This window comes from Neolamprologus brichardi, chromosome 7, assembly GCF_056152115.1.
Source record: "Neolamprologus brichardi isolate AB-2024 chromosome 7, ASM5615211v1, whole genome shotgun sequence".
In the NCBI taxonomy this organism is placed as follows: Eukaryota; Metazoa; Chordata; class Actinopteri; order Cichliformes; family Cichlidae; genus Neolamprologus; species Neolamprologus brichardi.
The window spans coordinates 23239936-23266085 of record NC_142110.1 but is presented as its reverse complement, the minus strand read 5'-3'; the positions used below and the strand labels follow the sequence as shown (position 1 = coordinate 23266085).

General features: G+C 39.5%; 1 protein-coding gene across 4 annotated transcripts in view; it reads right to left on the bottom strand.

Moving 5' to 3' along the window:
* The window catches only part of lrriq1 (leucine-rich repeats and IQ motif containing 1), a 35669-nt gene extending 10008 nt beyond the window's left edge, over window positions 1-25661 (bottom strand). The window contains exons 1-23 of one of the 4 annotated variants that reach the window (XM_087843332.1): window positions 25582-25661; window positions 25350-25447; window positions 24461-24557; window positions 24272-24354; window positions 24059-24173; window positions 22195-22370; window positions 20598-20672; window positions 18606-20261; window positions 18299-18451; window positions 18039-18189; window positions 17028-17221; window positions 16151-16278; window positions 15788-15861; window positions 15236-15329; window positions 11992-12171; window positions 8006-8395; window positions 7292-7475; window positions 5350-5475; window positions 5048-5137; window positions 3730-3821; window positions 2283-2354; window positions 2092-2180; window positions 1161-1262 (exon numbers count right to left, since the gene is read on the bottom strand). In XM_087843332.1, the coding sequence (XP_087699458.1) occupies window positions 1161-1262; window positions 2092-2180; window positions 2283-2354; window positions 3730-3821; window positions 5048-5137; window positions 5350-5475; window positions 7292-7475; window positions 8006-8395; window positions 11992-12171; window positions 15236-15329; window positions 15788-15861; window positions 16151-16278; window positions 17028-17221; window positions 18039-18189; window positions 18299-18451; window positions 18606-20261; window positions 20598-20672; window positions 22195-22370; window positions 24059-24173; window positions 24272-24354; window positions 24461-24557; window positions 25350-25433 (4405 nt within the window). In that variant the 5' untranslated portion in view covers window positions 25434-25447; window positions 25582-25661. Of the gene's footprint in view, window positions 1-1160; window positions 1263-2091; window positions 2181-2282; window positions 2355-3729; window positions 3822-5047; window positions 5138-5349; window positions 5476-7291; window positions 7476-8005; window positions 8396-11991; window positions 12172-15235; window positions 15330-15787; window positions 15862-16150; window positions 16279-17027; window positions 17222-18038; window positions 18190-18298; window positions 18452-18605; window positions 20262-20597; window positions 20673-22194; window positions 22371-24058; window positions 24174-24271; window positions 24355-24460; window positions 24558-25349; window positions 25448-25546 lie in introns of all 4 variants that reach the window. The other 3 variants (XM_087843334.1, XM_035914296.2, XM_087843333.1) reach the window with 3 other exon arrangements.
* Between the last annotated feature and the right edge of the window lie 489 nt (window positions 25662-26150).

Sequence of the window (26150 nt, the reverse complement as noted above, 5' to 3'; positions counted from 1 at the left end):
TGATCAAAAATGCCTTGTAATGCTGGCAAAACAGTGTCTGCTGACAGAAGAACTTCAGAATTAATGAAAATAAGAGAACTCATTCACATATAAATCACCACATTTTTACACTAAAAAGATCATGGTTGTTCTATTTTTTAAGACTGCAACATAAAATGACAGGCAAACCTGCTCTTCGTCTTCACAGCTAATTCTTTAGTATGTTAGTCTTATAACTGATCGCTTCACTTTCTGCTGGCGAATGCTGCTGTTCCAGCATCCCTCTGACTGCTGGATGACCGTGAGACTCTTACTCAATGGATGTAAGGCCTTGACCCTGGTACGTGGTGGTGGCGTCCAAAAGAAAGACGGAGACAGTCCCTCATGATAAAGACAGACTCCTCCCCCCCCCCCCCCCCGCCCCCCCCAAAACTCTCACTTATGCTCTCCCTCCAGCGCTTCCCTTCCTTTTAAGTCTGTCTGTGTGTGTCACAATGCCAAATCCTCTCTGCACCTCAGGGCAGGGCACCAGGCCACAGCAGAATATGGATGAAGGTGGAGGGAGGCTTTTGACTCTTCTCAGCCAATCACACTATCCCACATATAATCAATCCATAGCCTTTTTTGACACTGTATTTCCATAACACTGAAAACTCTTTGGAAAAACGTTGTGCCATACAGTCCTGTGAAAAGTACACCCTGACCGTCATGACAGTACAATTAGAAAAAGGTTGGAAAAATATGGCTTTGAGGGGTTGCCAGAAGAAAGCTTCTTCTCTTTTAAAAGAATGTGGACATTTGAGCCATCCAGAAGACATTTTTTCCCTCTAGACTGATGAGACCAAAACGGAGATGTTGGGTCATAAAGCACAGTGGCCCAACAGGCAAAAACCAAACACAACATATCAGCACAAAAACCTCTCACCAACTGTTAAGCACGGCGGCGGAGGAGTGGTGATTTGGGCTTGTTTTGTAGTTGCAGGACCTTTGAAAATTGCAATCACTGAGTTGCTCATGAGTGTCTCTATATACCACAGTATTTTAGAGACAAATGTGAGGCCATCTACCCCTTCTGCTTTGCAATGGTCCAGTTTAAGACCAGACTTAAATAGTAAATAAAAATAATCCAAGCATTTGAAATACTACTGGGTTAGAAAATATGCATAGATCTCTTTTCTTACCTTTTGCATAATTTCTGTTGTATCGTGCTGTTGTGTTTTGTGCCTCCGCTGGACCAAGCTGGTAATTACAATTTCTGAACAAGGCAAGTCGGACGGAGGGATCTAACACAGCAAGAAAGAGAAGGTCAAAGCAGGACACGCCAGGCTTTAAACCAGAAGCAGAAAACCAGGATCAAACATTCAGAAAATATTAGTGCATATGTAACACAGCGCTGTGGTTCAGCTGAGGCAGATGCCATTAGGAGTTAAAGCCGACAAAGACCTGTGTGTCGGTGGAGCAAGATGACAAGAGCACCACTAATGCAATCATGCATTTGAAAGTCTGATCAAAGACCAACCTCCCATTACATGACCATGACATGATACCCATGGCAGAACTACTGTTTCTTGGAACAGAGCAGAGGTGAGGTCACCTTTCACTGCAGTTACACTAAACCACTACAATGAAATGGAATGAAAGTTGCCACAAGACGACTTGTCATGAGGTTTCTTGGCAATAGTTATTTCCTTTGCAGGCTCGTAAATAAGTCCAATGAGAGGTGACAGCCCTGGCTTCTGCTGTCTGTTATGGCTCATTAACATACATGCGGCGGAAAGGTTCACTGCTACTAAAGCACGGCTGAAGAATGAGAATGAAGAGAGATCTTTTTCCTTTTTAGACAACAGATTTATGTCTTAACAGGAGTTATCTCCATTTTGTGAACTATACAAAGACAGAAACATCAGCTGAGGTGTAGAAGGATTAATGAATGAAGGAAGCATTGCATATGAGGTGACTGAAGAAGGAAACCACAACAGTGTTTAATCTTCAATCACAGCATTCAAATTTTATGGGGAATTTTCTACCTGAACTACTGCATAAAAAGCACACATGCAAACACAAAGGGTCCAAATCTCAAATTTCCACCTATCCCACTTTAAACACACTAACCCCTTTGCTTCTTTTGCAGTTGTCTCTTTGACTTCATCTTCCGAGCTCTCCTCAGCAGCAGAAGTGCTGTGTGGCTGTCAGTAAAGCCCCTGCAGATGGCAAGGAAAGAAAAGACAAATAGAAAGTGCCATTCTGCCATTTACTAACAACACACAGTTGCAGCAAGCAGTGAGGAGGAGATGATGATTTACCATTCTTCTAGAATCTTTTCTGATCTTTCAGAGAGACCACTAAGCGCTGAAGTGGAAGTAGGAGATGTGTTTCTGGAATCATAAAGAAATTATTGTCCTTAAAAACATAACTTGAGATGCAGAAATTCACAACAGGACTACACATATTTAAATCTTTTGGGATTGAATTATGGCTTATCTTTAAGTCAAGGTTGTCCTGTATTTTTTCCTGCATGGCTGCTAATATTATTATGCTCACTGGACGTGCAATAGAGATGTGCAAAGTGCAAAATTTTGCTCCCTTTTTCATTTAAGGAAAAGGGAGCTAAACTGGGCGAGTAGGGCTAGTGGTGATTGAAGATTGTGTTTGTGTGTCCAAACACAATCTTCATTGGGGCCAAAAACACATTTTCAGTGCACTCTGATGGTGGCATGCTCCACAGCTGTGGTCTTTAGTAGCAACTGTTCTCTCAGATGCCTTGGGATCTTACAGTAGAAACATGCATTAAACATTTGATTGTTTAAAAGTCTCAGTCCTCTAAAAGTTCATTTAAAAAAGGAAAAGCACACTCCTGCTCCAGCTCTTGAACTGAAGCTTGATCAAACTCTTAAGCTGAAAACTGTTGTCTGGTCTGTAGCAAAAGATGCACCTGTCATCCACATAACTGTAACCAACATAACAAGCATGCTGGAAGTGGAGCAGTGCTGCCTTGTTTTCCTTTCCATTTCATTTTTTTCCTCAATGGAAGCCATTGAATTTTATGATTTGTATGCCACCAAGTAAAAAAGTAAACGAAAACAAATATTACCACTTTATAGATTACCAGTGACATCAGCTGAACAGCATAGAGAGGAGAACTGAACAGTTATTCAGTGACCTGCTTATTTGAGTGTTTTGCTAGCTGAATATGTGGATAAATTTTGTGGATCACAACCATAACAAAAATATAAACGTGATTTAGAGTGTGTGTCATCCTCATTTTTATATCCAGAAAGTGAAATTTCAACATCTGTATCATCATTTTTTCTATGCTATACTAAAATCTTATGACATTAAAATCTTGCATTATTAGGATCCGTTTGATTATTGTTCCTTGCATTTTTAATATCAGATTTATATTTTCCTATCCATGAAACACTTAAACACATACTTCGGGTTGTCTGTATTTTGTTCCAAGAGCAAACGCCATATCATGAGCTTCATATGTGAAAAAGTAAACCCAGTTAAAATCTCTAACTTCAAAGATACATCCGACTCTTTAATGTGCTTAGCAAAGATTGTATTTTTCTACTTGGAGTTGATTTAACAAAAAATATTAATGTCACAAATCAACACTGTTTGCTATATGTCCTATTATGAAAATTATTTATCTTCTTTTTCCCTATATAACTTTGTACAATAATTATGAAAATCTATATAAAGCTTAAAATAAACAGCTTTTTCAAATGTGGCTGTGGGTTGTTGTACCTGTTAGAACCGTCCACATGTTCCCCAGCCATCCAGGCGTGCTTTGGTAGGGGGAGTATGTCCTGGGAGGGATCAAGACAGGGCCCAGGAGGCTGAAATACATATATCAATTAATGACAGTCATAAGTTACTTTTCTTTTTTTTTTTGTTACCTTGAAATGTTACCAAAACACACTTGTTGTAGTTTTCCTAATGAATTACCAGAATACACATAAAACATCCAGGATACCAGTGTGTGTTTTTATTTCTGTTATTCTGCATCACAGACATTAAATCGGAGCGGCTTTGCTTTTTCAGTTTCTAAATGTTTCATTATTATACTGTTCATCAAACTCAAAGCTGGTTGGAGATAAAACCACGCTGAACAAAGGCAGGATTTTTAGCTTTAGACTGTGACACTTGGAGTTTGTGCAAAATTGATTTGGTTGCAGTTTTTTAAGAAATTGAATGTGTTTTTCAGGCCGGAAAAACTAATGTAGCTTTCTCCTGTATTTATGAACTTGAGCACACTCAAAAATCCTAGGAAAAAAATAGACATAGATTACTAGTGGAAAACTTCAACTGACATCTGTGTACTTAAAGGACCTGTAACAAAAGTAAAATTGTGCCTGTTTTCATTATAGTTACAAGCGGTCTGTTGTGGCATACTAAGTAATTTTTCAAGGAATAACACTACAGTTATCTGTAACTCTTGGGGAAAGTGATTACATTCTACACTATTATATCCAGTGACACTTAACTCAGGGGCCTATTTCTGTTGTAGGTACGTGGCTGACCGAGTGAACGGTTCACAATCATGGAATTCTCATATTTAAGTGAAAGTAACAGCTTAATTACTCTCCAGATTCTATTTTCTCTTGGTCGAAGTGCTAAATTGTTCATCCCCTGCCTTTGATCTGTGCCTCAGTGTCAACATATTGAGGCTGACCACGCTAGCAGCTGCACCACATCAACTTGCTTAAACTGGCTACCATGATGTACAGCGCTGAGCACGCTCCAAAGAAAAGATCCAACGAGAGGTAAATGAAGAAAAAAAACAGGACGACAGTCCAGCCAGCATGAAAAATGACATCTGCTGGTGCTGTGCAACTTTCAGCCCTCCAGGAAATAATCCTGTTTTTCCAAGTGAATAAATTTAGAGATCAATAAGGGAGGGTGAGACAATTCCTGGAGGGGAGGGAGACAAGCAAGAAAATAACTCCAACACTGACATAACACAAGATGGTAAATCCCAAAATTCACAATTTGCATAGCAGGTTTCAAAGTATTAGAGAATATCATGTCAAGACTACCAGGTTTTAAGAATATCAAACTTTACCTTCATAGATAATTGCTGCTCTGACACAAGTTGATGTCTGGGAGACGAGTCCTGAGAAAGCATCAGTGTGCAGTGTTCCTCCAAAGCTGCCTTTATGAAAATGAAAAATACTTTAATTTTTGGACGGCAATGACAAACAAACCACAAATAAAGTGTCTTTGTGGAGTGAAGTATACAGTACTATATTTATGTGTTACATTTATGTGTTAGCCTCTGTGCAGGTTTGTTGGTCTGATGGGGTGCGAGATGGGGAACAACTGCCGAATCGTGAAAGTGAAGAACATGCAGGCTTGTGCAGATACCTCATCAAAGACAAATTCATCTATGTCCACCTCCTCAAAGGTGTCATCCTCTCCAACACTGGGGCATGTCACAGCAGCAAGAGCAGATGTGAGCCTCCTCCTCAGAGTGTAGCCCCTCCAGAATGCCTGGAGGTACCCAGAAAAAGAAATGGTAGTTGCTCAATGAATCATGGAGCAAACGTAAATATTGCATGTTATCCCATTAGGAAGATAAAACATGTTAACCCCTCTTTTAATTGCTGAGTGTTCTGCTGTCTGAACTCTGTGTGACTCCAGGCTGCTCTGAGACAAATAGAGCTCCAGTGCGCCTCTAAATCCTGCAATTCCCAATGGGCGGGTGGGGGGGCACACTTCACTTCAAGTTGAGCCGCACAGGAATTTTAGAACTCTTACTACCGCACGTCTTTGGAATCTGATTAATCACTCTATACCCCCCTGACATGCACAAAACACACACTTACACTTACACAGTGCTGTAGTGCACGGTACACGGCAACTCCCAGCCTCTACCTAGCCCTCAAGGAGTCATCAAACACTTTGTGTGTTGAAAAGGGATTTGAGAGGGGTGATGAGTAGCATGTTTTTCAGAAGAGCGGCTTACACCTCTGTGCAGAGGATTAGCCGAGTAAGCCTCAAGAACGTATGAGGCCTGAAGTTCAGTTTTCAACGATGAAAATTGGCATTTTCAGATATCCACAAAGAGGAAGTGACTTCAAGCACACTTTCTACATGCAGAAGTAAGATCCTTAATTACACAATAAAAGGTTAATGTGAGCAGTTTCTTCTAAACGCATAAACTTAAACTATGACAAACTCTGATGGGGTTTTTTCCTACTCTTTTTTATCAAATTTTTATAAACTCACTAATTAATGAACCCAAAATAGAACAAATCAACTATTTGCTCTCTGTGATATTCAGCAGTTTCTGCTATCTGCATAAAGGACATAGCAGTCAGATTAGCCCTTGACTTTGCTGTCCTAGCCTCTAGGAGCAACAGTAGATCTTTCAGGGATTTTAGTGTAGCCAGGCTATGTTCAAAGCAAATGCAAAGCATCAAGCAATGCATCTGGGCTACACACATAAAACTCAGGCCACAAGAAGGAACCTAAAAGCTTTTGCGACCAAAAATCCTCTGCCTTTGAATTCTGTAACTGCGAAATGAAAATAGACGTCATAGCCACAGTGGCCCAATGGATAGATGGATATAAATCTCAACAACAATACCCTCAAGGTGCTTAATACTGTAAGCTAAAAATCCTAAAATAATAAAGAGAAAATTGCGAACAATCAGACAACCGCCTATGAGCAAGCATTTGGCGACAGTGAAAAAAAAACTTTAACAGGAAGAAACCTCCAGCAGAACCAAGCGCATGGAGGGGCAGCCATCTGCTGTCACAAGTTGTGGGTGTGGGGAGGAACACAGGACAAAGGACACAGAGAGAGACAGAGTTTAATAATAACTAATGATTAAATGCAGAGAGGTGTGTAAACACATAGTGAGTGAAAAAAGGTGAATGAAGAAGAAAGTGCACCTTGCGAAGCCCCCAGCAGCCTAGGCCTATTGCAGCATAAAAAATGGAGGATTTAGTACTACAACATTTCCAATTCAAAAAAGAAAGATTTAAGGCTAATTTTCAAAGTAGAGAGGGTGTCTATCTCCTACTTCGAAATGGTAGCTGGTTCCACAGAAGGGGGGCCTGGACGCTGAAGGCTCTGCCTCCTGTTTTACTTTTAAACATCCTAGGTAAATAAGCCAGCAGTGTCAGAGCAAAGTGCTCTGTTGGGGTGATATGGTGCTATGAGGTCTATTACCAGTAAACAGTTTGATTGACTGAATTCATATGAACTCGCCTGGATAACCGTTGCAAGTTGTTACCGAGACATCTTCAGAGGGAAAGTGTTCTAGGACGCTACAAATGCTACAAGCTACAAATGTTTTACCTGGATGACAGTTGCCGCATAGTGTTTGCCAGCAGTGCTCCTATTAATATAGCAAAGTCTTGACTCTGGCTTTCCTCCATCTCCTCCTCTTTCTCCTCCTTTCTCTGTGATGGGGGGAGCATTAATGTTCCCACATATCTGCTTGTATTTCCTCCAACATTGCTGAATCACAACTGCTGCTGTGCTGCTCAAAAAAGGGCACACACACACACACACAGGCATTTAAATACACACAAAGTGAGGGATGTATTGCACATGATGTCATAGCACCTTCATCTTTCAAAACATGAATTTATATGTGAGCAGACATCTGGAGAGCAGGACTCTGGAGAGTTTAAGCCTGTCTAAAGCCACCCTTCAAATCAAAGATCTATTGTCCTCCCAAAGATAGCACGGTGTTAATGATAAAGCTGCGTGTTAAAATGAATAAAATCTTCAACGTCTTCTGGTGTAAATCAAGTAGAGGAGGCTCCAATGATGACAAATGCTTTGCAGCAGAAACTAATAAAAGGCTGAGCTCTGTTAAAAGAATTACATAAAAACAGAGTGTTTGCTTTAAGTCGGCAGCATCCAGTTGTATACCTTGAATGAATTTGGAGGTTTTCATCGCATGCATTTTAATCAGCTGATCTTTCATCGAATACAAAGGTTTTATTAGAGTGAATATACAAACATACACACAAGTGACGCAGATAAAAGCAGAGAGTGAATTACTTTTTGAGGTTTAAGTCTTGATGGCTGGAGACAGATGCTTTTTCATCACTGAAGAAGGTCGCTGGACCCTGTTTTGGGCCAAATGTGTCATAGTGACTCTCTGTAGCTGGAGTCTCATCAAAATTCCAATAGCTGCATCTCATGATGTCTCTATTTGGAAAGACTGGTGGTAATTTGTTAGTGGACTCTATATCTCGGCAATCCATAAGCTCTTCACCAATGACACTATCCAGTGTTTTCTCAGGCGCTGTTTGACTTGCAGCCCAGTGTTCATCAGACACAGTGGTCTCACCATATTCATGGGCAAATCTCTGGTCCTCAGCCAGCTTCAGAGTCATACTGAAGTGCCGGCAGAAGCTTTGCACATCATTAAAAGGAAATGCAAGTCTGCTGTAAACAAACACATACAAAAATATTTCACGTTACATTATTAACTGCCAATACAAACCAGTTTTGACAACAGGGCAATAGTCCTAATCAATGCAAATACCTGACCTGACCTGACCTACATAACTGATTTTATTTTTGCACATATATTTTTATCGCTGCCCATTTCATTTCTGCATTTCAAGTACACCTTACTCTGCATATATCTTATTTATCATGATTACTGTTCGCCTTTCTTTTAGTACCGATGAAGGAAGGAACCCCAGTTTCATTGTACAACACAAAGTATGACTGTGCAATGGCAATAAAGTGAATGACATTAAAGTTAATCTTAGTCCACATGGTTCCCAATCAAATTTATTTAATAGGTTTACTGTAAGCAGTGGTTTGAGTAGCAATAACTGAACCTCCTTGCATGAGAAGTGTGAGACTACAGACTGTGCTATACATCCATGATGATTTATATTTCATGACCCCTAAAGAAAATTACAGCAATGCTTAAATGTCTTCATATTATTCTGAGCTCAGGAGAAGCAGTTATCCACTTTTAGGGTTGTTTAATGCAAGAATGAGATTCCTTAAATATGGCTTTTCTATGTCCTGTGAGGAGAAATCCATGGAGAGGATTGGTCTGATACTGTAAAAGCAGATAAGCTATAACTTTGACTTTTATGCAGGTCAGATTTAATTATACTGGTGATGAGAAGAAAATTGTTCTGTTTCCAGAATAGATTCACATACATTCTAAAAATTAAATCATTCAAAAAGGATCAAAGCCATTCCATTTTGAGTTAAATATCAAATATATATCCATTTTTAGCTCTTATTCTTGGCCAGCCTGTGATAGGTGTGGTCAGTGTGTGTCCTTATATTTATGTGAGGGTAGGGGTGGTGAGGGGGCGAGAGAGAAAGAGAGAGCTGTCTGCCTGGTCTGTGTGTGCCCTAATACCATATAATGTCTCTTTCATAGAGGGGATAAACTGACAACAAAGCTACCTCAATGGAAACTTAATTAATCTATTAGCTATGCTCCACTCCTTGTCTTAAACCCCGAGGGGCCAGAGACACTCGGCCAGTCTGGAAGGCCAGTAGCCACAAGTAGTGCAACTTCTTCTCTACAAAGACCTCGCTCTTTACTCTCAGTGGGATAAGAAAGAGAAGAGTCAGAAGGTCTTAAAGGATTGTGACACCAGTGACCCTCCCTCCCTCTACCTGCTGGTTCACTCCAGGGTCACCATAACACGGGTAAAAGAAAGCTTCAGTATACAATGTTCATGACAGGAAAATGAAAAGTTATTCACTGATTAATGCTCGCCTGTGAACATATCCAACCATGTATGTAGATGCTAAAAGCTCTCAGTGGTTATTTGTCTTCTGACTTACAATACAGGAAATTTAGAGATATTTGGTGTTGCTTTATCACATGGGTGTCCCCAGGAGACCACTCTACAAAAAACTGAGGTCGAGAGCTGTAAGAAATTCCTGAGCCAGCAGCAAACCCTATACTAGTTATATTATAGAGGCGTTTACTGTCCTTTTGCAAATTCAATTTGTGTCTGTCGCAACTGTCAGACAACTATGAACAGAACATAGAAGACCTCACAGCTCCAGAAATGATATGTATACTTAACACAACAAAAGTCTAGTGTAACTGTTTCACTTCTATGTTCACTTTTTCTACATTGTGGGTGAAAAATGTGGTTTGGTGATAACAATAAAATTGATAAAAACAGAGAGAAAATCCCAACAATCAGACGACCCCTAAGAGCAAGCACTAGGCAACAGTGGGGATGAAAACCTCCGACAGAACCAGAGGGAGGGCCAGCTATCTCACATGACTGGCTGCGGTGAATGGTGGGAGAAAGGATAAAAGACATAATGCTAAAATGTTGATGAAAACAAACACAAAAAAAACATATAGGTTGCTGTAGTTGCTTCTGCTGTTCACACTACCCTTTGTAAGATGCTCAGGGCACATTTAGCTAATGCTAAAATGAGGTTTCAGCAATCTGAAATGGACTAATACTGGTTCATTCTTCAAAGCTTTGGCTTTTTTCCTTTGCAGTTTTTCCTTACCGTACTGTGTGATGGTACCACAAACAGAAGGCACAATGAGTGGAAAGTACTCATTTCATTTGTTTAACTCAGACTGCTCACACATTAGCTTTAGCAAAACTCTATAACCCATCTTTTTCCACATGACATAGAAACATAATTTTTGATTCACTTCTTTTACATTACAACCACATTAGGAGCAATTCAAACCTAAAAAATATTGAGTGCCATAGAATGCAGTGGAAAAAGTGGGGAGATTGCGGTAGTAGATGGGTTTATTGGTCTTTTTCCCACCTCATCCACAAAATATTTTGATTTAATGGCATACAGGACTGGATTGTAAGGCATGCTCATTTATGGGTGAAACAGAGGCACTTTGGTAGAATCCCTACACCTTGTAAAAGAGAGTAATAGCCCTAATAAGCCACAGTACCTCACCTTACAGTCACCAGTTGACTGGCGTGTGGCACTCTTCTCAACTCCCCTAAAAACTCAGTCTGACACAAGGTCAGGCCAGGGGTTAAATGGCTGTGTTGGCTCTTGCAAAGCCCCCAAAATGGCTCATTGTCCAGAGGCCAGAAGGGTAGAGGGCACACAGTGAGGGGCGAAGCAAGGGAAGGGCCACGGTAACCTCCCCCAAGCCATAGGAGTCCTCGATGTGACCCATACAAGAAGCCGCCACTGCGTTTCATCTTTTGTACTGTGTAATTTGAAAAGGTCAGGAAGATAAGCAGAAAGTTGACCACTGTTTTAAGTGCTGGTGGTCCTCCTTGTATAGGAGTGTCAATATGTGCAGAGGCCAGTGACATTGAAGGACTTGTGAAAATAGATGGACGTTGTCTTTAGGCTCACTACGCCCTATGTATCAGACATAACAAGAGGATAGCTAACATTCCTCGCTGCTTGATGGCGGTATCTCTGACAGGTTCAGCAGCACACGACAAAAAAAGTGTAATATAACCTCTGGTGCATTGGTTTTGGGTTATTTTTGTTGTTTTGCCCTGTTCTGTATTATTCCCTTTTACTATTTGATTCTGCTTTTCTTTTTAACCTGTTCTCCGTTTGACCTCATGCCTTCATCCTACCTCTTTATATCTGAAGTACTCTCAGTCAAACATAACTTGATTTTTATGCATACCGTAGAAGAGACGAGAATTCTGCAGTACAGTACTCGTTTTCTATTACCATAACCAGTTTATTTTTATTATTTGAAGCTGAACATTTCACACCTCTTCCCCATGATCTGCTTTCAAGCTTCTCCAGAAATCTGCAGCTTACCTGCAATATTTTAGTTTACAAATACAGATCATATAAGATGAGTGTGAGTATGAAATCTGACAATATGGAAATTGTGTAAACTGAGTTCACAATAAGCACTTGTATCTGCAGATTGTTTTCTCTTCCACAATGTGGATAACTTAAGAAAGTGTTAGCAGTAACTTCTGGGGTCAAACACACATCCAACCACCAGCAAAACCTGCAGCTATCCACACTAAACACATAGCACACTGCCAGCACATCAACACAGGCAGCCTGTCTCTTACCTGTGCTCCCTGCTGTGATGCTGCTGTAAATTCTGAGTCTGCTGAAGCTGAGCCTGGCAGAAAGTTAGGAAGCAGTCTGAGGCCGAGCTGACCTGCTGAACAGCTGGAGGCAAGAAAAAGGAATATGTTTCCTGGCTATCAATGGCTCTAAGGCCAGGCACTGATTTCTGTAGTGTGGATCTGAAAAGGAAAGTAAAATCAGCAAAACGTGAGTTGTGCAGAAGTGATTTTACTAATATTTTTAAATGCATCATTTATGCCATTTTAACTGCTACTGGTATTATGTATATCTGTATCTTTGTATGAACTCATTACCACTGCATTAAAGGCAAACAGCTTGGTGATTTTTTAAAGTTTATAATAAACAACACTATTAACAGGTAACAAAGATAATGAGGGCAACTTGAACAGAACTCAGGTTTAGGTTGCACAGAGGTGTCAGGGCTATGAAACAGGACACTTATTTTACTCAACAGATTTTGTAGATCACAAAATAGTTTTGCCCAATAGACGTAGTTTAATTTTAGTTCTATATTTGTTTCCAGTTATTTAATTACTAATACGACTCATAACTGTCAAATTACAATCACTGCCTGACTAAGAAAATAATATTCAGACAGAAAGCTTCTCTAAAGCTGGCAGAACCGTTCTCTGTTTAGACCGTAGTGTTTTGAGGAAACCGTTTAACTTTCCTCTCACGGTATATGTTGTTTTGTACACAGTACATTTTGTTCTCTGAACTAATTAGAGGACCATATGTACAGTGATTTAGTCATCCCCTGGTATTAATGGTTGTCTGAGTCTACAATCTGAACCTGTTTGAACTCATTACTATTAATCTTGTGCCGTTTTGTAAAAGTGTAGTTACACAGCCACTTTGGATAGAAACCCTTTCCAAAGTGCATATGTTAGGTAGTGTGAGCCTTCAGCTGGAGGAGCGCCCTGAATGGCTGTGATACAGGGGGAGAGGTAACCACTGCCCGAGGCTAAGGATGTGCAAGCAGAGGAATCTCAAATATCTGCCAGAGAAACAGACTAAGAGCATCTACTAGTGGAGCACTGGCCAAATGTGGTCTCTGTGCAGTGGGAAAATGTGGAGCTGGAAACTCTACAGGGCACTAGGGAACAGCAACAATAAAATTTGCAAAAATAAAAGCCTTTGGGCTGCGAAGTCAGTTTTCAAAACATTAAGAACTGGGTTTTCTAAAACCGATTCCCAGAGTACTGTATGCTCTTAAATCTGTCCCACGACTTCACCAGAGAGAACAAAACATGTGTTGAGGTCATTTACTGCTTCAGATGCATTCATAAATGGTTTATATGAAAATGTCTTTCTTTATAATGTGAAGTACTTTACGTGTACTTATATATTCACAGTAGGTTTTCCTTACTAGAGTGATAGATAGATAGATAGATAGATAGATAGATAGATAGATAGATAGATAGATAGATAGATAGATAGATAGATAGATAGATAGATAGATAGATAGATAGATAGATAGATAGATAGATAGATAGATAGATAGATAGATCGATCGATCGATCGATCGATCGAACACAGATTAGAATTGGATTCCAACCCTAAATAGGATGCCTGACTCGCTGTCTGTAAATGAAGCTCCAAACCCGAATTAGACAAAATTGGATAAATAGCAGCAACTTATTACCTTTTTAATATAAGGGCTTCATTATTCACAGCTATATCTACAGTACACTGAAGATACTCAAACTTCAACTTGAGTCTTACTAAACTGTTATAAATTTTATCCTCCTTTTCTTTTAAAACACTTTTTTGGATCTTTCATCCTGATTCTCCAGTTCCTATGAGCATAACTCCATATTTCATTTAGTGAAGACTTCCTCCACAATAATAGGCTCTTTAAGCGGCTCTGATTAATCAGGGCCAGTATTTTCTTCATCTATTTCTCCTGGATCAGGGGGTGCCTACAGGGATTGTAATTCTTAGCGCTTGCCTTTTGGTGCTTTTATTTAGCCAGTGTTATCACTGGCTGAGGATGAAAGGGCAAGGGCATGAGTGTGGAAATACTGAGGGTTAATTCTACTGTTGGCACTGGGGGGTTAAGTAAAGTTCAGTGAAAAATTAAGGTAATGTTTCAGTTATGGCTTAAGGAAGAAAGTGTTCACAAGTAACTCATAGTTTTACACCTATTCCAGCAAAGAATCTTCTAAAAACTCAATCTAAAGATAAAAAAAATCACTTTTATGTTCATTTTGTACAATGTACCATTTTAAAATGAATATAAATTTTTAAGGGCTTTTTTTCCTGTATTTTTTTTAATCACACGTTAAATTTTGCCATTTACCATTTATGGAAACCAACATTGGCAGTGGTACTGGCAAAAATTTAACAGAACATTTGTTTTTGTTTTGTTTTTATTGAAGTTTTTATTGAACCTGCTGGGCAGTAACTTCAACATATGAACAATGATAAAAATCTGACTATTAAATAAGCAAAAAGTTTCCAAAACTAGTATAGTTTTTCATATTTTGGTTATTTTGCTGGGTGTAACTGACTCTGAGGAGCCAAATAACTTTGCAAACCTGTAACAGCTGACATCACCGCTCATGACATCCCAGTAGAACCTCAAAGAATATAAGTGCTCATTGCATATTTTTCATATAAACTCATTGCAACTGCCTTAACACTGGTAAAATATTTAAGCAATGTAAGTGAATGAGCAAATTGACAATGAAAAGATAATTGATTTTTCTCCTGTATCAATATTTTGGAAATTATGACCACTTAGTGTGGCATACACACATACAGATGTTGGTAATCTAATAGGCAATGCAGATCAGAGCGGTAATCCTGGAAGTGGACAGGGAGACCAGTGTTCAGCTGGAATGTTTAGACTACCTGAGCCCACAGACTAAATTTTGGATAGGCAAATACTGACTTTTCAGTGGTATTTTCCTTTGATCACCCATCATAGCGAGTGATATTTAAGAGCAAAAGAGGCAGAAACTGGAACTTCTATCCAAATAATTTCCAAAAAGAACAGAAATTTCTAATTACTATATCTTGATTTGAAACTGTGGAGCAGGTGAGGAAAATGTGCCTCAACGAGAGGCAGCCAGAAAATTCAAGATTCCTGAAACTAGCGCAATGCACTATCACTGCATGATGGGTCGTGAAAGCAGATACATACAGATAACAACATATTTAGTTCTAAAAAGACAGTATCCCATGTCATTTTCTTACTCTGTCCAGTGCTCACCCTACCTCCAGCCACTCTCCTGCTGAAGAGGATTCCCTGTGAGGTGGATTTCACACAGGAACTGACATCCCTCAAGATTTTCACACACATTCTGCAGGTCTGAAAGAGAGCATGACATGTTTTTCAATATATTCTTCAGTTTCAATATAACTCCACCTTACAAACTATATCAACCTACATGAAATAAGCAGAGGTGTGTAGTGAACTTATATCCAAGTTACAAAGTTACAAAATTTTACACAAGGCACCGAAATAAGATCAACAAAATATAAAGGCAATAGTTCAATAGTTCAGCTGAAAGAAGAAGAAAAACCACAGGTTTTAAACTGGCTTAGGTGGTAAAACAGGTTGACCACTAATCACAGGATTAGCAGCTCTATACTCGGGCTGTCCTGAGCAAAACAATGAAGGCCAAGCTGCTCCTAACAGAGCAGGCGATGCTCCATTAGGAGTAGCGCTTGCATAACAGTGAACAAGAGACGTTTGCTGAACCACTAAGGTAAAACAGCGCTAAACAAGCACAGCCCATTCACCATTTTATAAAGAAAACATGTTACCTGACAGGCAGTTGTATCTAAGATCCAGATTTTCAAGGGACACAAAATTAGACATGGAGGGCAGCTGAGTAATTCTAGGAAAATAAGAGACAAATTACATTAGAAGCTAGACCACATCTCAATGCATCGCTCATGTCACCGTTAAGCACAGAAGCATTTTGAATTTATGTGACTGTGTGGCTTTGACTCGTCGTGGTTTTACAGAACCTACTGATTGCAATTTTTTATATCAAGTTACATTTTCGAAAGAAAGAAAAGCCAGAAAAAATTGTCGCACGTGTTATTTTCTACTTTGAATATATATCACATAACAAAACTTAGGCGAAGACAGATGGCAAGTAGTACTGGATGAATACTGGATACCCGTTTTGAGCTGCAGAGAGGTGCTGCATTAGAGGAAGCCAGCAGGCAGCGAGGCCGTGAAGGGAGAAGATGCTGTTGTCATCCAGATACAGCTCTCTGAGGAGGACCTGGTTGTTCAGACTCAGGGGCTGATGAACCAACAGGACAAAGTCGTCAGTTAACACCCATCACACTGTGAGGTTAGACTAACTTCACACCGCTGCTCCTGCTGTAGCAACGAAACGACCTCGTCCATCAATGTCAGTTGTTTTAGCCCTGCTATGCCTACTGCTATGAGTGCCTGCCACAAGCGAAGCTCGTCAGGTTCATTTTCACACTGCTTGTGAAGCACTGTGATAAAACTTTCAGGCTTGGCAAACACAAGCATAGCTAATCTGTGACTGAAAGATTACTGAGGATAGAGTGGGCCATTATCACATGTGTGCAATAATATACATTTTTAACAGCACATCTGCTGGACTGGAGAAAATGTGAAATTTGGCCAGGTAAAATTTATTTTCACAGCTGAGAAACGCGAATTAGCAAACAACAGCATGTGTTCGACTGAGGTACTTCTTGGATTAGATCTGATGGATCAGCTTCCTTTTTTTTATTGAAATTAAGCACCTTATTTACATTTGTCATACTTGCCTGGTTTGAATTTTATTTTTTGAAGGTTTGACAATCGTTTATCACTAAACGTAACTTCTGGAATAAGGGGAATTGTTTCTCAATAAAAAGGGCACATAGTAGATAAAAGCAAAAGGATTTTAGGCTAATTAGAGCCCATCACCTGTCTCAAACACCCACACCACTTTCTCTGCAGCTCTTGCAAAATTGCAATAGTGAACAGTGATATTAGATTTAGTGCTTCCAGTCATCTGCCGTGAGTTTTTACCTCAGTAAGGCCGTTTCCTCTTAGATCCAGTGTGTGAAGCAGAGCACTGTTCTCCAGACCCTCCACGTTGGCCAGGTGGTTGTGAGAGCAATCCAGGTGAAGCAGTGTATATACATCTCTCAGCCCTTTGGTGTTGATCAGCTGGTTGTGGTTCACTGACAACCTCTGTAGCCTCCTTACAGACTCCAGACCAGCTAGGAAGCAGACAGAATATATGCAGAAAGCGGAGCATGAGTCTTAAAAGTTGACATGATACAGTCTAAAAAAAAAAGTACAGTCTGTACATGGAGTCAAAATTGCAGTTTTCACTGCAGAGTGAATGGTGTGAAGTCCTCAGCAGGAACGAAGAGAGATGCTGCCCTCTTGTGTTAGATTACGTTACATTGATTTTTTGACCAGAAGGGGAAGTTTAGTTAAACCTGGAGGTAAACTTGGAATTCCTGATGTTCATCTCTGATAGTCCTTTAGCATGTGAGGTAATAAGTAAAATGTTGCATGAAAGATTTCGGGTATTTTAGATACTGTTTTTTCCATTTTCACGTTTATTTCCTCAGGTTTGATAAGCTCTGAATGTAGTCCTTTAGAATTTCAAATGAAATATATGTGAGCAATGTATTGTAACTGCAGCATGTCTTTTACCAGGATTCTGGTGTTAAGAGCCATAACTTTCATTCATTTTGTTAAACATAAAGCAGTCCAAATGCATTTGATACACTCCATAGACTCTTTTTATTTTGAAGCTTCACACTCATACTACTTTCTGTGTTTACATGGAACATGATGGCATCATGCCTGTTCTCAGGTTAAGTGAATGCTGCTCTTTTTTGAGGATTTTAGACTTACCAGGTGTTCGGATAAGTCAAGCGTTATCTCAAGCTGCTACACACACATTGTTAACAAATAAGTATTTAAAACACAAACACTTTCAGACATTATACTGATGAAAAAATTAATCAGTTTTTCTTTTTTGGGGCTTTTTTCAATAGCTGTGAGTGTTTCGTGAGTTCTCACCAATACGGGTGATGGAGTTATGCGAGAGATCAAGAATATCCAAATTCTCAGCACCATTTAAACCATGGATGGAAGTCAGCTTATTGTGGGCAAGTTGAAGAACTCGTAAGCTGCTCATGTTTTCACAATCCACAAATGAAATGTCATTTTCCTAAAACAAAAAAAAGGCAAAGCTGTTGTGACTGAAATGACTGAAACAACATGAAAAAAAAATCACAGTAATGACTAGTTTTTTTGTTATTTTTTAACTATATAATCACCTGTAGGTCAATGTACCAGAGCTCTTGTAAGTGGTTGATACCTTCCAATGATTTCAGTCCACAGCGTCTGAGGGTGAGCGACTGAAGTTGAGTACACTGGGCAAGGGTAAAAAGGCTGCAGCCAGGTAAGTCCTCCAAGGTCACGCTGGTAACCTGAAAGAGAGCCAAACATATTTCAGCGCTTCTGGATCTCAAATGAAAATGATGGGTTCTATGTGTGAATATTCTTTCCGAACACAACAAACATTTAAGTACAAAACATTTTCATCAGTGTTCCTGGATCAGAGCTAAGCACACAGTATGTTACCTCCTGCAGGGATCTCCAGCCTGTGGACTGAAGCAGAGTGTGTGGGCACAGAGGAGGCAGACTGCTACCCTCTGCCACCCTCCTTGGCCCTGTCCTACTCCGGACTGATCCTTTCTGCTTCCTCCTGTTCTGGCAGGACAATTTAGACCAAGGGATGCATTCCTTCATCCACAACAGCCTCTTCTGCTCTGTGTGCTCTGGAAGGCCTGCAGGCAAAAAGCAAGAAGAAGTGCCAGGCTTTGCAAGATCTTGCCGGTTACTGGTTTTATACACAGGGATCAGACTGATGTTCTTGTTTAGGTTCTGTTGTTTTGCAGTTTCAGAGCTGACGGGGTCAGCTGTAGATTCACTCTGCAGTGGGTCAGCACTTGAGGTCCGTGTGGTGTTGCCTCCTGGGTGTGAAATCCTGCCAGTATTCTGATTCTGAGATTGCATGCTGCTATTTTCTCTTTCCTTGTCTCGCAGCTCATTCTTACTTATGACCCGTTCTTTCACCTCTTCTTCTACTTTCCTTTCTTCTGTTTGTATGTTTTCCTTCACCTCATTTCCATAATCCTTTGCATCTTCCTTGTTTCCCGTCCCATCCTTCTTTTTTCCTATACTAAGCCCCTCTTGGTGTTTCTGCAACTCTTCTTGCTTCTTTTCTTTATCTTTTTTCCTCTCATGTTCCATTTTTGTGTTCTGGTCTTTATTCTCACAAATCTCTGGCTTGAGTTTTATTACTTCATCTATGTTTCTGTGTTCCTGTTCTTCATTCTGTTTCATTTCTTCCATTCTCATTGTAATCAGCTCTTCTTCGTTTGTTTTAGTCTTTTCCTCCTTCCTCATCATATCTTGATTTTCCAAACTCTCCTCATCGTTCTTTTTCTTTTCTTCACTTTCCATGAGTTGCATTTTGTCATCTATTCTTTTATTCTCATCTTTTCCCCTGATGTCTTCATTCAACATCTTTTTCTTCATCTCAGGCTTTTCTCTTTGCTCTACCTCATTTCTTTCCATCTTATGCTCTGTAGTCTTTCTCACAACTTCCTTTCTTGTCTTCTCTTCCTCACCTCCGTTATCTTTTCTCTTTTCTTCCTTAATACTTCTTATTTCTTTATTTTTTGTCTTTTGATATTCAGTCATCTTCCTTCCAGAAACCTCTGTCACATTGTTTTTGACATCCATTATTCTTGTTTCCTCGTCCTCACTTTTCCTGTTTTTCTTTCTCTCCTTCTGCTTTTGCTTTATCTCCTCCACCTCTTGTATCTCTCTTCTCCTCTCCTCATCCTTGATTTCTTCAGTTTTTCTCTCTTCCTCTTTCTTTCTAATCTCTTCTTCCCTTTTCTTCTTTACCTCCTCCCTTTCCCATAGCTCCGTTTGCTTCTTTTCTTCTTTATGTCTTAATTTTATCATGTTTTTCTTTTCCTCTTCATCCAATCTTTTCCTCTCTTCCAGTTTTTTCCTTTCCTGTTCTTCTTCACTCTTAATTTTCTCTTCTTCCTCCTTCATTTTCCTTCTGTCTTCCTCTTCCTGCTTCTTTTTCGCTTGCATGTCTTCATTTTTCCTTTTCTCTTCTTCATTTTTCCTTTTCTTCTCTTCGTTTTTCCTTCTCTGCTCTTCCTCAATCATCCTCCTCTCTTGCTCCACTTGTTTTTGTAAGTTACCAATCAGTTCCTAATTAGAGATGATATTTATAGAGTTACAAGAAAACTAGTTGCCTCATTTCTTTAATCTATTCTTTGAAATATATTAAGCAAACTACATGGAATTTACAAACATCACAAAAAGTATTCAATCAAAATGGAAAAAAGCATCTATAAGTACTAAATTTAAGGTGTGTTTTTGAGGACCACTGATTTATAAATCCAGTATGTTCAGTAAATTGATTCTACCAAATGCTGCGCTGATAACAAATACCCAAAAGTATATCAAATGTCTAAAAATACAATGGTGAGCCTGTGCACTACGTCACACTGCACACAAATTTGAAAAAAATAAAAAATAAATTACCTGCTGAAGCAGCATCTCCTGCTCAAGTTTTTCCTGGGCTCTTTTCGCCATCAATTTCAGTTCCTTTTCATGCAGCTGGAACCAGAATAAATAAAACACAACAGGGTTAATTAATACAGCCATTTTTGCTGCATTCTGTATTTTCTCTGTGACAGTTTGCCCTCCGTACCCTTATCTAGGGGTATGAAACATCTAATACTGAGGCATCTGAATGAATACATACCAGCCTATCATATTATCATAATACAAATGTTTGTCCTGAGAATCAGAACAGAACTGGGGAGGGAAAGGCTTTTAAATATGCTGGCCTGGTTTTCTGGAATAATCTACAGAAGGGACAGAAATTGTCAAAAATGGTTACGATGCAGGAGTTTAAGTTCATTTTAAAGGAGCGAGAGAATAACTCATGCACCAATCTTGCTCCTGCCACAGTTACTGTAGAAGCACAGGACTGCAATCACAATACACTGCACTAATTACCAAAATGCTGCAGTACTCTACAGCTTACACAACAATAATCTGCAATCTATCCTAATTATTATTTTTTCTGTTCTCAAACTGTTCTCCCATTAGGAGCTCAGTCTGCGTGGAGTTCGTTTTTCTCCTCCTCTCACCTCATGTTGTGTATTTTCGTTGTTTTTCTTATCAGCCTACCTCTCTGACCTGTCTTCCCAATGTGATCTTTGTGTAAACTATGTTTGGTTTTAGGGTTCCTTTGTTACTACGCTCAAATCAGTGTTCCTCCATGTGCCAGTGAAAGCGTGACCACTGCTTTAATGCTGTAAATAGACTGTAGAGTCCAGGATAGACAAGCTATCTCTTCTGTGTTGTGCCATTTCTTAAGCTTGAGGTTGTTTAGTTTACCTACATAATTCATCTCAATCCTCTTGGTCCTTAACTGGGTACACGATATTACTCTGTTTAAGGCAGAGGACACAATCCTCGAGGTGGACAAACTTTTGAGAGTTTTGTTTGGAATTTGAAAGCCAAAGAGACACAATGTTATGAAAACATGTGTCACTGTTGTTCCGACACTCCAGACACATAAGGAATCACCAGTGGTCTTCACTTTAGATGACACTTTAGCACTGCTTAGTTGTCTTCCCAGCGTAGTCAAATACCCAGCTGGATAACCACATTTACTCAGGCTCTTCTTGATATGATGATCTTCTGCTTCTCTGCCCACTGTGTCTTTGGGGATGGTTTTCTCAGTGTGTCACAGTGTCCTAAAGACACACAATTTTTGCTCCAGTGGACAATTACAGTCAAACCTTTCATATCCTCTGTGGTGAGCTTGATCGGTCTGTGGACTAAGTCTGTGTACTTACTAAGTAAGGTATCATCCATAAACATAAACAATGGCTCTGTGGTGCACCAGGCTATCAGAGGCCTCATTTCCACTTCCTCCATATCCAAGTAAGGCTGGGTTATGTAATTACCCTGAAGAGTTGGTGGGGGCAGCTGCATGTTTTATTACGTATGTGGACATTTGGTACCAGCTTATTGTTTATTCGTAGTAATTATGGGACAGCTGCTCTACCATCTGGATCCAAAAGTACTATGTCGAGGGGAGAAAAAAAAGTCATAAGTAACTTACTTTCTCTGCCTCCATTATCTTCCTCAGCTCCTCCTGGAAGTTAATTTCTCTTTTTTGCCTTTCCTTGTTTTTATGAATCTCCTCATCACAGTGTTTCTCTTGTGCTATGTCATGTTTGCTAAAGTCCCGGGCCAAATATTTCTCAGTCTCCCAACATCGATCTGTTCCAGCTCCATCTAAGACAAATACAAAAATTTAAGGCTTCAATAGTTCAGCAAGCAAGAAAGGAAAGCCATGCATATGATGTTCAATTCAGGCTCAAAGTAAGACATGCCTTGCCTCTCCATTGATTGTTATGCACTAATAACAAATAACAACCAAATTTCCTACATAAAGAATGATCCAAATTTAATCTTCCATAAATGTGTAAGGCAATGCTTAGGGAAATGAGAGGCAATGCATTTTATTTTAACTTCTTTATTTTACATTTTTTCTAAATTTACATCAGTGACGTGGCAGTGATTTTGAGTCCATCTACATTATATATGATTTAACTAACATATACCTCCAGGAAGCTTGATCACCATTAGCTTTATGCTTTCAGTTGCAAATTTAAAAGTCTATTCACAAGACAGGATTATCTACCTTTTCACCTTACTGAAGTCGTGAGTGACAGCAAATTCTATGAAAATAGTGACATCTTGTGGCAAACTATGTTACCTTTTACCTTTATTTTGTGTATTATGCAACATGAGAACTTCAGTAACCTCAAAGTTGTTCACTTTTCTGGCCATTTCTAAAGTTTTGGCTGTCTCTCTGATAGTTTTTTTTTCTTCACTTTTTTCACTCACTTGTGCTAACATCTCTTTTGGCCTGGTATTATAAATAATTGAAATTACAGTATAAAGCTATAAAAACAAAAATTAAACACATTGAATTTACTTGAGATATTATATGTGCCTCATTTTAAATAAAAAAAAAATGATCAGGCCTCACATGGCCACTGCTTGTCAATCAATTATCCCAATAAATTTGAATCTGGGGGAAATAGGGGACTGCGTATGAAAAGGGCTGTAATTCTTTAACAGATTTTGTAAAACCTCTGGGATTAAAAAAGAAAGTCTGTGTCAGGATCTGGAGGTTTGACTGGAAAGTTCCATCGGGCACCTGAGTCCCTTGGTCTCCACCCCTGGGCGGAGCCATCATCTCTCCTGCAGTCCTGCACACCTGAGGCTGATTCTGGGTAATCAGGCTGAGGATTTAAGCTCCGCTCAGACTCTCCTTTGCTGCCAGTTTGTCAATGACCTCACGTTGGTATCGGCGCTAAGGTTTTTCATGCTCTTGCTACTTGTTTTGTCGTTTACTTTGGTTTCCCGTGCTGCAGTTTTCCTGGACCTTCTTTGCCATTGCCTTCAACCTCAGCTCTCCTTGGATTATCTTCGCATTCTGGAAAAATACAAAGAACCTCACCTGCCTGCCCTCCAGCCACCACTCACCACCTCGGACACAGCGGCACTCAGGTCAGCCAGCCTTTGTCAATACTCACCTGGATTCTCACCGCCTCTCCCTCAAAGCCAAGCTCACCCTGACTATCAGTAACCACCTCCGCTAAATACCCTGCGTCTGGCGCCTTCTTAACCCTGTTCTCTTTTCTTCCCAGATGCAACCGCTCCATCCCCATTGCAACCTGCCAATTCCCCCTTCACCCCCACTGACCCACGGCCGCATCATTAGTAACACTTTGCCACGAATTCACCTGTTGACTTCATCATAAAACACTCAAAACACATTTGAGTCCAGTTTAGCCTGTGTACTTCAAGCACATGCTGGTTGTTTGATCTACAATCAATTGTGGTGATGTACAGAAGCAAAACTACAACAATGCTGTCATGTTCCAAACAATACACATGTACATGTTATCTACCTTCATTATTAGGCCACATGGACATATTGTGAGTCAAAGGATTTTGTGTCACTATTCGTGTTTGAAGAAGGGACCCATCAGCCTTTTTTTCCTCATTTTCTGTTTCACCACCCACCTGTATCAGTAAAAAATCATTTTTAAAAATTAGGCCACATGACATTATATTTTTGATGTAATAAAACAACTGAGATTAGACCATTAAGACCAATTTACCTGTTCATTCACTTTCACCATATCTTTGCTGACTTCATTTGACAGCCTCATCATATTATCAGTGGAATCTGATGGTGTGAAGTCTGACATGGAATTCAAAGACGGTGCAGACAAAATCCAAAACGGTAAGGAGATAATCTCAGCTTTATCACCGTACACATTAGTTAAATGCTGTAAGTTATTACTTACCTTCAAGTTCCTCAAGGATAAGTTTCTCACAAACTGCCGCTCTAGTTTTTGATGTTTCAAAGTAGCTTAGAAGGGCTGGTGGGAAATTATCTGAAGCCTGCGGTCAGAAAACAGGTTAATTATTAGGTCTGCTTTCGCCACAAAAGGAAAATGTTAATGTAAGCAAGCAATATTAGCAAGCATTGTGGGGACAAAAGTGAAGCAATAACTCTTACTGATAGTAAATCCATTGTCTATTCTGCTTATGGGTCAATCAGTTTCCTTATTGATTTCTGATTAATTTTAAAGTAGGCCAGCAGACGTTCAGGGACAATGCAAAAGTAGAAAAACAAAGTAAGGAAAAAGGGGTCTGTACTGTATGTGACTCACACATACAAAAGCTCAAAGGTTTTGGGGTCACTGAGTTGCAATTATCGTTTTGTTTTCTAATCAGTATTCATAAATGGCATTACTACTTTTAAAGAGATATTAGTCCAATGAAGTGGACAATTTGGTACCATTTCTTTTTATTTGGAAGAATTTCTCAAATCCCATCCATACTCACTATATGAAAAAGCAATAGTTGGGATGTATAAGTCATAAGGCAGTAAGTGGATTTACGGAGGGTCAGCTTATGTTGTGCATAATTTATCTTCTATCTATTATCCGTTTAGCTTCGCTGTCCTGTTCAGCGTCACTCTAAGCTCACGTGTGGCTCTCAAACGAATCATCCTGATGCTTTTGTGGTAGAGATGTAAATTAAGGTGTCTACCCTGAAAAATAGCTGCTAATTTCCACCTCTCTGAGTGATAGAATGTATGCAGAATTGGACAAAAAATAGTAAATGAAGAGAATGGAGAATAGCGGAAACACACATGCATGTGCTGTATTTTTAGAACGAGGCCCACACCTTTACCTCTTCCTCATGACATGAAACATTTTCCTGTTCTTCTTCAGTTTCGTCAGGGTTGAATGGCTCATCCAGCTCCAGCATGACGATTTACTTATCTGTCAGAGCAGTGAAAATGAAGGCATTAGACGGTCCGCTAATATTCAGTTGCTGAAACCATTTACTGTAATACTTTTATCCAAAGTACTCATATTTACCGTTAAGTTATACGTAATTATTTAAAATGTCCTACCTGGATACAGCACTAGTGCTATACTCGCAAGCTTAGAAGAACTTGGCTGAAAGATCCTCTTGCGTCTAGACGAATTTCTGTCTCTATGGAAACAACGCTGTGAACTACGAAGTCTCGAAAGGGACTTGCCGAACAAAACGCAAAAGAAAAACCAATTCATATTTTAAATGGAAAAAGTCGGCTTACATTTTGTTTTTAATTTTTTTAGACTGCATTTGTTGTATTGACTTCAGTATTTTTATCTTCATTCTTCATGTAAACACAATTAGAAAAGGACTCCTTTTCTAATGGTGTTTACATGAAGAATGTAGGCGGGCGCTAACTTAGGCATTTTTATGTGTGGCACATTGTGTCCTTAAAAAAGAAGGAAAAAAGAAAATCATAACGTGTTACTTGCTATAAAAATGAAATGATTTCAAAATGCCTCAAATGTTGGCTGCAATTTAATAATTCAATTCTTGAATTATTTTGATCCTTGGAAACTTCCTAACGCATGAGACAAAGAAAAAAGAGCAAATAAGCAGGCATTTATTAAATTTTTCACATCATCAGTTTAAATTTCCCGTTGA